The sequence below is a fragment of the Microchirus variegatus genome (genome assembly GCF_963457635.1).
Source record: "Microchirus variegatus genome assembly, chromosome: 11".
Classification (NCBI taxonomy): Eukaryota; Metazoa; Chordata; class Actinopteri; order Pleuronectiformes; family Soleidae; genus Microchirus; species Microchirus variegatus.
Window position 1 is genome coordinate 11,513,280 of NC_139812.1, and position 12,515 is coordinate 11,525,794.

The 12,515-nt window shown below is 40.0% G+C and overlaps 1 protein-coding gene across 1 annotated transcript; it reads left to right on the forward strand.

The window, feature by feature from the left end:
- The first annotated feature begins 5,936 nt into the window (after positions 1-5,936).
- Positions 5,937-11,191, forward strand: LOC310934398 (placenta-specific protein 9-like). Its single transcript, XM_083898116.1, has 3 exons — positions 5,937-6,182; positions 10,452-10,543; positions 10,904-11,191. The coding sequence occupies exons 1-3, from the start codon at positions 6,119-6,121 to the stop codon at positions 11,039-11,041; spliced, it is 294 nt and encodes a 97-aa protein (XP_083754242.1). The 5' UTR covers positions 5,937-6,118; the 3' UTR covers positions 11,042-11,191.
- Positions 11,192-12,515: the final 1,324 nt, after the last annotated feature.

Consider the following 12,515-nt stretch of genomic DNA (forward strand, 5'->3'; position numbering starts at 1 on the left):
CCTGGTCAAAAAAACTGTCCGCTGCAATCCAACAAGACTCTCTGAATCCCTCTCTTGTGCCAGCTGGTGTAGGGTGTCCGAGGGATGACAGGACACTGACTGCTCTTTCTCCCACGGTGTAACACCCACCTCCCCCCCGACTTAGCTCCCTCCCTCTTCACCTTCCCATGGGCTTTTTAAGTCAGGATTACCCAGGGAGACATGCACTGTGGCCCGGCAGCATCACTCCACAGACCTGGCCACTCCCAGGTCTCTATTCCCGGGCCCAGACTGGGATTACTTCCCATTTCTAAGACTTAGTGCTAATCAGACGGTCTAAGGAGATAGATGCAGACTTAGGGTTTATCTAGGGACCAGTGATCTGGAGGCTCAACCACACTGAGGGTACAACTATGGACGGAGGATCAGAGATGAAGGGGGGGTGGTAAGATGAGTAGGTCTATGCACAGAATATGTCTAAATCTAATTTTAGTGTCGCCAAAAAAACATCCACATAGAGGGCAGCAGTGACTGAAAAGTGAAACAGGAAGTCTTCTCCCAAGCTAAATTTAAACACAAACTGTATGTATAATAATAATATTCACGTTATGGAGAGGGACATGCTGCCAGACAGTTGACAGATAACAGAGACTGTTCAGGAAAGTGGAGGAGAAGTAAATTGGCTCTCGACTGAACTCGGCAGGAAGTCCAGACGCTACTCAGCCGTGATTGGACGTCCAGCGGAACTGAGGAGCAGAAAAGCAGAAATGGCACTGGAAATAGTCATGAGAGCGCTGCTTCAGCTCAGATCACCACGCAGTCATATGTATAATCACATCACATCTCATTAGACAGCATGAATAAAAAGTGATACGTCGGAGCGGAGTGAATGGACTGTTATATAAAGCGGAGTTCTCTGCCTCAGCAAGTTCCGCACCGGTCACAGAGAACTGACGACTGTTCACAGTTTTATGCGACTGTCTGAAATCCTTTGTCACGATTGTGTCAAGTCATTAACTGAATCTTCTGGCTCACCCTCACCCAGACGTGCTGCAGAATATCTTGAAGCAAATTTTCACAGTATATCATTTTGATGGTTCCCAGTGTTGCTATAAGATCTTTGAAATTGCAGATTCTTTGCATAGTTTTGATTATAAGCATAAATGGACTTGAGTTTTAGAGTTTTAGTAGCACTCGGAGTTCCCTTTCTTCCCATGCTGTTAACACATCCCCTGATCTCTCAGTTAAGTTAAAAGTAGTTTAAAAAACATCCTGAATCCAGATCACCACTAAAATCTAGTCATTTTTTTCCCTACAACATCCCCAGAAAATCAGACAGACAAACACAACCAAAAACACAATTTTCTGTGCAGAAATAATGTGCACACTAATTTCATGCAGCATTTTTGTGAGACCTTGAATGCCTTTAAGCACAGACTATCTGAAAATGTGAGCCATTATTATTCCCACATTATTTCCACACTTTTACATTAGATTCCACTATATCTGGATTTATTCAGCCACGTGTACCCATGTCATCACCTCCATTACAGCTTGAGGTATGTGTTATGTGTATATAATGAGCAGTGTTGGCAGTAGTGCTGTAAAAATATGTTGTATAGGTGTGAAGTAATGGTACAATTTCAGTAAGTTTCTTCATTAAAAGTTGGCAAATACTGGCTCATCATGGGATAACCCTAACTCTCTGTCTTTGTTTCTTTATGTGTCCTGGAAACAGTTTCTGTGTCCATCAGGCCACATCTGTAGAGCTTGGATCATCAACTGGCGAAGCCCCGTAAAACTTCCAATCTGGCCTATGACTGAACTCCAAAAAAAAGATGCAAAGAATCTTGTGATGTAGAGTTGGGTGATGAATTCATATCTTGGCTATTGGCGATAGCCTGGGTGCATTGGTTTTTGTCACCTTATCTTCAATATTTATTGATGTAAAGTTTAAATTTTAGTTCATTTTATTCGAATGTCCTGCCCCAAAGTATCAGTGTCAAGAAAACATCTGGCCCTTCAACAATTATAGTTGGTGACCCCTGCTTAAGAGCTTAACCCTTCAACACCGAGAATATCACAGACAACAATGCGCAAGTACACTTTACATTACCGTAATTATGTGACAGTTTGTGCTACTGGAAAAATTCCAACAATTTCTGAAAGGTGAGCAATTTCCAGTGAAAGCCAACATGTGGTTATTACGGTGATTTCACTGCAGGAAGCCAGCGAATCAGCGTCTTTGTCACCAGAGAGGAGAGAGTTGGAAAAAATCCATTGTGACTAAGACTCTATAATGTTATATTTCTTAAATTTCAAATTTAACACCCAAAATCTGGCGTTCATGTACAACTGCACTGTTTTTTTTTTCTAAATAAAACTTTTTGTAAGATTTTTAACAAATCTAACTGCTAGATTTTTAAAGTTATTCTGTAAAAAAAATGGGCAAAAGCAGTCACAGTACATTCTCTTGCCCTTTTATGGTTAAAATAAGACAGACATTGTCATGGTCTTGTTCATGCAGAGAAATTAAGACCAGTCAGGAACACAAATGATTTATTTAGTATGAATAATTCATGCAATTGGATGGAAAACATCTACCTTCAAATGTAATCAATAACAAAAGTAGTTTGAAGAGGAATGTTTTGTTGTTACTGTTGATCTGTAAAACCATAGCCATATGTGCACTTTACTGCACTGATGCCATTCTATATCAGGGAGCAATATTGATATGATATATACTGATATATTGTCCAGTATAAACTTGAAACACTGTGCTTGGTCATGACTTCTACTTAGAGTCAGAGTTTCAGTTCAGCTGCTGATGCTGATAGTTTCTGTGACTACAGCAAATCCACAATAGGATTAGAACACAGCGCAGAGAAACCCTCAGGTCAACTAATGCCTTGTCTTAAAAGCACAGGGGTTATTTTGTATCCACTGTTGGAGGAACACACAACTCACCCATACCCACACACACAACAAACACATCACCCAAATTAGATTTAGCTCCTTAAGAAATGACAGGAAGCTGGTGTTGGCCAGGCCGCTCTCACAGGTACAGAGCAGAGCGGACATCCTGGCATAAACAAGGTGTAGTGAGACCAATATGAAGGTGATGATGTTACGGAAGCTTCTCGTCCTCTGTCGATGCTTGTGAGGACGCTGGGTCGTCATAACGACAGGTGGAAAAGCAAACACAGACAGGAGAAAGGACAGAATTAGTTTGGTGAAAAGGTCACACAGCCTCCGGCGTGACGGAAGACGTCCCATGATCCTTTGGCTCTGTGTGCGCGTAGACACTCTGTGCTTTGGCACGAGTCTGCCACTTTAACCGGAACAGCTTATACATTAATGAAGGGTCACAGGATGAACTTTATTTATTTCATGAGGACCATTAACATAGTGACAACTTGTCATTTCAGTTTTGTACATTCTGGAGGTTATAAATCATGCATGTATCACTAAATATTAATTGTAATTTGCATGTTTTAATGGAGCTTAATGTTGAGTTCATATTGTGATGATTGCATGATGATTACAATTGAAAAGTAGCAATTCTGTATCAATCTGTATCAATATAATGACAAATAAAATGTGTTTTTCTTACTTTTTGACTTGATCCACTGAGTTAAAATGAACATATTATAAAATAATCAAGATTAACCCTAGAACACTATCGCTCAAATTCAAAACACCATCACTAATGCTGGGTGATTTTTACCTGAGATAATAAATACACCCTAATTAAAAGTACTTGTCATAAAAATATATCAAAACATGACGAATTTGAGTAGTGTTCTTTTATTGTAAACTGTGTCATGTCTAACAAAATGAAAGAAAAGCATCACGAGGGGACCATATAAAAATGCTCCAAAATTACTGGAAAATTATGAAAACTTGGTTTTCATGAAAATCACATACATTTATTTGCAATGGTGTTCTTGGTTTAAATAATTTCATTCATTTCTAATGAGGTTTTACGTCCATCATATAAAGAAAAAAACACCTACAAATTCCTTATTGTGTGACGTTTATCACATTAAATCCATTCTTATATTATTGAAAATGTCCTCCCTGGTCCGTTCTCTCACTTTTCCTCCAGTTTTGTGTGTGACCTGTACACTCTTAGAAATAAAAGTGCTAAGTAGAACCATATAAGGTTCTTCAGCTTGTCCTCATCGGAGAACCCTTTTTGGCTCCAGGTTGAACCTTTTTTATAAAGATTCCACCTGGAACCCTTTCGGTGGGTTCCGCCGAGAACTCGTTTCCTTTTCCGATCCTCTGGATCAAAATGGTTCTTAGGTATAACCTCAGCCCTTGTAGAAGGACCCTTTTGGAACCCTTATTTCTAAGAGTGTAGATCCAATGGTGAGACCAGACAAAGAGGAAAACTTATCACAACCCTGACGACAGGCTGGATGAATGCAGATGACCACGTTTATTTCATTATAGCTTTGACTCTCCGGGTGTGGGAAGGTTTGTGCCTGAGTCGCTCAGACGTACGCACGGAAAAAAAACAGAGAGAGAGTGGGAATAACAGGAACCAATCAATATGATTTCAAAGGGCGTTCTGTGCTTCTGAATTGATTTAGATTTGTCAGACTTCTTGCGGAACAGAAAATAGAGTCTGATTTTCTCAGAGAGAGACGCTCGACAGCCTTTTATTATTATTATTTCGACCTGATTTTATCGCAAAAAGTGCAGTTCAAGTCAAACGGAAGGTTGTCTGCATCTGTCTCTGCATTTGTACGTGACACCGTGAACTGAATATTCAATTATTATTCGTCTTTAGCTCATGTTTTAACTTTACACACTAAGAATCAACTCATAATGATAGATTTGTGTCTCCTACATGCTGAACGAGATATTTCAACAACCCAACTGTTGCACGCTGGTTGAAACAAGTATTACAATGGAGAAGGTGACTTTAAAGGTGCATTATGTAATAAATCTAAAGCAACTGGCCATAAAATCCTCCTAATATGTCACAGAGACTCAGGAATAATGTTCATATAACAAACTGAACTCACCAACAACAACAGTACAGCCAAAATATTTGCATTAAAAAATATATTTTGCAGACTGCAAATCATGTTTATGTTTTGAAATCATGTTTTGGCATGTGGCGCCACCTACCGCCGTCTACCGATTATTGCAGTCAGTAGAGTCTCAGCTGCCGTTACGTCAGGAAACGAAACCCAAAAGGCCTCAGTATTTTGAATTTTTTAATGTAGTAACCGTTTTTGGCCACATTCTTACATATGTCACCTTTAACTTTATTGTTGCAGAGTTTGTTTGTTAGGCGAATGTGAGGGTTTTAAAACTAGTTTTTCTCTTACAAATATGAATTGGAAATAAAATACAGAGAGCAGTCATCCTGTTTGTGAATGTATGAATTTAGGAATAAACATTAAATGATATAAACCCTATTATATAACTAATATATGAATGTGATTGGAGTATCCTTATTGGGTCACACTTTAGATTACTTTAGATGTAGAATAAGGTGTTAATATTATTAACACCTTATTCTACATCTATTACTACATGAATTAAAATTTGTCCTACATAAGGTGTTAAATTAATACATGCTTAATATTTACTAATAAAGCTCTAGTATGCTACTTATATGCATGTTCGTAAGCACAGTTAATGGTGAATATGTGTGTCCTAATGTGTTACCCATTATTGTTAATATCATTTTTATTAGCACTTAATGTGTTTTCACACATCATTTACAACAAATAAAGATGTTTAAAAAAAGGCAAAAAAGTGCAACATCATTTAAGAATAACTGGAGTTCCCCTGCATTAACCCTCAGATCTGAGTCCCCTCCCCAGTCCGTCCCCCTTGCCCCTTCCCAGACGCTGAGATTCTTGCTCAACTAATGTTTTCACGAGGAAAGTGGGCGCAACCAGAGCAGGAGAGAGAGAGAAAGAGAGAGAGAGAGAGGGAACGCAGGGAAAACAGAGGGGAACCTGTGAAGCAGTGAGATCGTTTGGTTTTCACTCCTGTTCCTGAAAGAGATTTGGGAATTCGCTTTTCGTTTGCTTTCCTCGCACACGCTCTTTGTCACCAGCTGTGATTCACTCCCCTCCTCCTCATCCTCCTCCTCCTCCTCCTCATCCTCACTATGATTCGAACCCCCATCTTCTTGATTGGACTCCTCCTCCTCCTGATTGGCTTCACCGCAGCAGGTAAGAGAGCCGAGGTTTGCGCAGGGGTCACATGTCATAGGAGGGGAAAGGGGTCAGAGGACTCACAGCTGTGTGTGTGCATCAGTGTGTTGAGGATGTTCTACCAGAGAGCAGATGATTTATCGATCAGTGTCTTCTGTTGAGTCTCTTTTTCTTGTTCTGTGTTTCACGATCTGAAAACACAAATGTAAGTAGGATCTGTGTGTGTTCTGGGCCAGAACATCTGTTCCTAATTTAACTGCAGCTCTGGCCACACTTAATCTAATATACAGTCAGCATAGTTTCACTCGCTCTTCCCTTCATCCGTTATGTTCACACACGGCCCAGCTTCACTGGTTCTGTTTACCAGCAACATTATAATCCAGTAGAAATACACAGGGAAATGTGCATCAATCATCTCCAGAGCCAGATCTGTGAGTGACGGACGGCCTCAAGTGTGATTTACACTGACTTCATGCTCCAAGAATGGCAGACTTCAGGGAGCAACACACACATACACACACACACACACACACACACACACACACACACACACACACACACACACACACACACACACACACACACACACACACACACACACACACACACACACAAGCATTTAAGCCTCATTTATTTTTACTTAAAAGTCACAGCACATCGAGATCTGAAGCTTCGCTGTTCCTCGAGATCATTATGTGAAACAAAAACAGATCTGCAACGAGAAACAACAACAACAACAACTGCAGATGTGAAACTCTCGCTCGTTTTCCTGTAAATTCCTTGCTTGTAAAAACCGTGGTTGAAGATGAACTCCTCTGCCAAGTGCTGTTGAAGGGTCAGTTTTAAAATGGGACTTGATTTATTGGCCAAAGGTTTAAAAACATGCCGTGAACTGGGGGTTGGAGTTGAAGTAGAGGTGTTGAACTGTTGCTTTTGAGTCAGTGAGCAACTGAAGCATGTCAGAATGAATGCTGACACACGTCGAAGCCTCCGGGCGACACTGAAGTGAAGTCTGCACTTGAAGCACTTCGACAAAATGCAGATTAAGTGATGTGCAAACAGCTCATTTGCATATGGAGATTGCATATGGAGGCTGAAATGCCCGTCAAGTTTTATATCTCGGGAAATATCAACAATAATCAGGACAAATTAAAGGGACGTTGACGAGTGTCGTATAAAGACGCCAGTGAGGACACGGGTACAGAATAGTGAAAGCGATATAAATATGAGGATGTCATTTTCCCCCCAACGCTACACCAACATCATAAGTGTCTTCAGTCAGACAGATATCGTGATATGTGAATTGTCTTGCGATTTATCGATTATCACAGAATATTATTGGTATCGTGCACCATGTATCGTATCGTCCTGTGATTCCCAGACATTAAACATGACTTGATGGCCAAATCAAGATCCTGGAGGCTTCACAACCAGTCGCTGCTTTTGTACTGAATTATAAAGGGACGTTTATAAAGGTTCTACCTTCTACCTTTTACTCTTTATTCAGGAAAGGGTTCATCAGAAGCAAATGGTTCCAGGTAGAACCTCAGCCCTTGTAGAAGAACCCTTTTAAAACCCTTATTTCTAAGAGTGTAGCTGCAAACGTGTGGTTTTTAATGGAATATGTACATGGGTGTATAGAGGCTCATTTCCAGCAACCATCTCTCCAGAGAACCCTTGAAAACCCTTGTGCAATGATGTTAGCACAGCTGAAAACAGTTTTGCTGGTACTTTGATGAAAGGGCAACATGATTATTTTGAATACAAATCATTATTTGTAATCTTGTCAATGTCTTGACTGTATTTTCCATTCATTTTGCAACTCTTTTGATGAATAAAAGGGTGACTTTTAATGGAAAACACAAACAAAATTGTACAGGTGACCCCAAACTTTTGAACGGTAGTGTATATGTTTTGCTTCCCGAGTTGCAAATCTGAGGAAAGAACATTAAACACATTTGATCTCCTGCTCGGATCACAACAGCGTCGTTGCTAAAGCTCTGCCCTTCACCGACTTCTCAGTCCTGGACTCGACTATATTGTCCTCTCTCCTGCAGAGAGTTATGTCCGTTTACACCGTCGTTCATCTGAGGTGGAGTCAGTGAATTAGATCATCATACATTTTGCTTTCGCCTGTGTGTGCGGCAGAGTGGGAATGTAAAGTCTTCATACGAGCTGAACGGGAGGAACAAGAAAACAGAACTGGGAGCAAACGCCTCCATATCGGCCATGTCACAGTAATCACGTTTGGATTTCATTCCGTACACCATGTCCCCTTCTTTAAGGAGTAAATTGTGTGTTTTTGCACGCACTAATCACACAAACGCACACTGACACTTCATAAGGAAGCACAGCTGTGGTTTTCTTGTGGGAGGGGGGGGGGGAGAAGAGGATGTTAGAGCCCAGTTTAAGCTGATGTGGAAACCAGCAGGACATTCTCTTACAGCTGAAGATTGTTGTTGTTGTTATTATGATGCAAAAAACATCATCTACCTCCGACTCCTGATTATTCATCTGTTGCTGTCCAACGGAGTTAATGTGCCCGAGTGAGAATCCCAGTGGATTTTACTGCACCTTGTTTCCTGCATGTTGTGAGCTTGGCACCCCTCCAGCCGGTGTAATGGAGCTTGTAAAATGTTTCCACGGGATATCGTGGCAAAATCAGGGCAGAGTGATGCACGGGCACGGCTGCACACGTGAGGACAATGTGCAGAATTAGATATGAGAATCATTTTCAGGCTGTTTATTGCTCAGGGAACAAAATGTCTCTGTGGTGCACTTAGTGACTTATTAATGTGGATATTGTTTGGAGGCAGAGATTCTACTTCAAGTAAAATGAGGAAAAATCTGTCTTTTAATAACCTCGACCTGATCGTATACTTGCTCAACTTCAGATGTGAACATGGGGGAAGTTCGGCGCTGTCTGTGTTTACTTGACAGCAGACTGAATGCCAGGTGTTTTTGTCCTCACATTAACATTTCCCACATGTGCACCCATGTGAAGCTCTGTTTTCCAAAAGGAAAAAACACACAGAGGAGAGGACAAACTGAGTAATGACAGAGCTGTGAGAGTTTCAGGAAAAGCTTAAAGACGCAAAGTTGAAAAGTTGATCTTTCTCACTGTGCTCAAAAAACGGGTCTAAGTTGAGAAGTAGCAGTTAGGATTCACTCTTTTCAAAACCTGATACCTGTATAGTAGTTTTTATTCATGAGTTTTAGTGCATTCGTAGGTCATAATAAGTGTTGTCTGTCACGTTGGCCGCCATCGGCAAGGGAGAAACCAAGAGCACGACAACGAGGCAGGCAAGTTGTAGAGGAAAAAGCAGTTTACAGGCAGTTTACAGGCAGTTTACAGGCAGTCCCTAACCCTAACCCAATCCCAAGTCCAAGAAGGCAAACTAGAACTGCTGGAGCATGTGGCAATGTGTGGCAGCCGTGGAATGAAAATGGGTGAGTTTATATACACAGAGAGACTGATGAGCAAATGGACTGCAGGTGAGGAGATGGGCGGGGAAAACCAGGTGAGGGAAATGAGTTGATTGGCATGACACGGAGGAAAGAAGGGATGTGAAATGAGTCAGTGTAATTATATAAATCTCAGCAAAAGATACCATTTTAAAAAATGTATAAGGACATGAACAGCCATCGCTGAATCAAATATGACAGTCTACAAGACATTAGCCTGAAGTGCAAAATGTGCATCATAAATGCTGAGGTTGTTTAGTGTGATTTAGTTAGTGTGAAATGTAAAACAAATCAAATAGCCAACAGACTAAAGACACACATCAACATAACAACATAAATAATGGTAATAAATTACCCTCATAAGACACATCACCAGGAGTCTAAGGAGCTCAATCTGAGGAAAAACCCAATAAAACACTAGAGGTTTGATTCTCTTAGATGAGCTCAACTCAGTTAACTACATAACAAATGTTGTGTTTAACTTGCAGAGCCTTAAGTCTCACATTGTCAACAAATAACAATTAAAAACAGAGCGGTCTCAAATAAAACCTTTCTAAATTGCCGGCAGAGAAAAAAATAAATACACTTCATATGAAGCCAAAAGGATTATGTATGAAATTAATTCACACGGACGAAAAACTAAGCACATTTTCAACTACAGTTTTAGTTATTTTTCTAAAGACACAATTCAGTTTTTTTTCTCTAGTTTTTAGTTTTATTTCAGTTAACAAAATCAGTTTAGTTTTCTCTATTAGTTAGTTGTCAGTCTGTTAGTTTACATTAACTATAGTAACGTTGTACTTGTACCGGTGTGTTTTTCAGGTCCCGAGCCTGATGTTCTGCCTCGAATGGTGCGTTCAAGCGTCTGCCAAGAGCACACAAACCTTCACAACCGGCTGGATGTTGTGGAGAAGGTGTGTAGATCACGTTCAGCCTCATTCAGCAGTTTGAAATCAACAGGATTGAGTATGTGTTTTGTTTTTTGGTTATCAATTGTCAACCTTTTTGTCTACAATTAGAGACTGAGGTAAAATTTTCCTTTTTAGAGACGCCATGTTATCAGAGCCACGACTCTGTGATTCAACTTTTTTCCAAAACAACGCTTCAAAGACCCCAGACTCACTCTGACTTTATATCACAGGCTGTTTGTGTAGCTGTAATATTCATAAAAAATGGTTTTATTCATGACCAATAAGTCTATTATTCATGCTACAACTTATTCATGTATTATGAATGCCATGCACACTCATAGTATGTCCTCTCGTCTCCTGCAGAAAGTGGAGGACACTGTTGGGAAACTGGAGGGTGAGCTCGCTGCTCTTCTAGATGACATTCAGGACCCACAGTGGCGCCCCCTGTTGGAAAACACAGGAAAGACAGTGGACATATTGGAGGAACCAGTACTGAACTAGGAAACCTCCTTCAAGAAGGGATTCAACAAGGCTCTTGACGTGTACTTTGGACGATCTCTGTGATTTAACATCATGATTGTTTAAATAGTTTTATAACTGTAACTTTACATCAAAATGACGTTTTTATATTAAACAAAGAAGTAGTTCTTTGCACTTTGCCATTTTTTTGACTACAATCTACTGTTTCTACCCTTGCTCTTCACTGCCCTCTGCTGTTTATTGATAGAATTTGCCTTAAAGCCACATCTAAGTAAAAAAAAATACACTTACACAGATGTAAAATTACTGGAAGGAGTTTTATTCTTTTATCAAAGCAGTTAAAGCAGCATGTTTTCAACACACAGAGCATTTTTCAGTACGCGTTCACTGATTTTCTGTTTAACAAAAAATAAAAAATAATAATAATAATAATAACCCTACAGCACAAGAACATTATGCAATCATAGGATCACGAGGAGGAAACGAGCGGCGTCCAGCTCGTTTCCTTCTTCTCGACCACTTTTCTCAACAGGGCTCTGAGTTTCAAACTGTACCCACAGAGGTAATACTACACATCTACATTATGGTATGCCTTGTGGAGCGTCAGTCGTTGGGGGGGACATGCTGTTGCTTGGTCAAAACACTATAGCACATTTATGCCTTTTTTTTATTGAAACACCTAACAGCATCCAGAAACGTTAACACACAAAGAAACATGTGCATCCGAAGGGTTTGCAAGCATATGGTAAGATTAGAAACAATCACCAATATCAAAAAAAAAAAAAGTACTGTAACTTAAAGCTACACTTAAATTAACCGTCAACGTCAGTTTGTTTTTTAATCATTGAACAGATAACATGTAATTTACACAACCACTTCAAACTTATGTCAATTCCGATGGTGTGTGTAGTCTTATTTAATGATTTATTTACTGCGCTCTTTTTCCACAAATGGAGTGTTTTAATAGCAAATTCCTGCCAAAGTTCCAGTGTCTTCTCCCGTTGCTGCACGAACATTAATGCAACACTTAACCCACGGCTGACTTCATTCTACTCATACAGCAAAGGTTACGAGTCTCTAAAAGGCTACGTGAAGACAACTTCAGGACGCCAAACGATACTGCATATCTAAAAAAAAAAAAAATTAAAAAATATCATGCAGTCCTTGTGACACTGGGATTAGACGACTTTGTACAGTTGAAAAAAACCACAAAACTCACTGTCCAGAAATAGTCACACAGGTCAGTTATAGTCTAATTTGGACCGTGTCAGTAATCTGTTAAGTATCAAGGTATGCTATTACCAAACGCTTGTGCATGCACGAATCAGCCCCGGTCAGGCTCAAGCTCACAGCTTTGGCAAAAACAGGCTTATACTGTAAAGGTGCATGCAAAAAAGCTTGAAAGAATTAACTTCCTCATATAGTTTGGCAAACTTGGAAGATGTTACCTTATATTCCTTTAAAGAAGCGCCTTAATCTAATCATGATGTATAGT

Excerpts from the sequence above, each read along its gene's own strand:
- LOC310934398 (XM_083898116.1), top strand. The coding sequence starts at position 6,119 with ATGATTCGAACCCCCATCTTCTTGATTGGACTCCTCCTCCTCCTGATT. Across the intron at positions 6,183-10,451 it reads GATTGGCTTCACCGCAGCAG|GTCCCGAGCCTGATGTTCTG; the intron begins GTAAGAGAGCCG and ends TGTGTTTTTCAG. Across the intron at positions 10,544-10,903 it reads GGCTGGATGTTGTGGAGAAG|AAAGTGGAGGACACTGTTGG; the intron begins GTGTGTAGATCA and ends CGTCTCCTGCAG.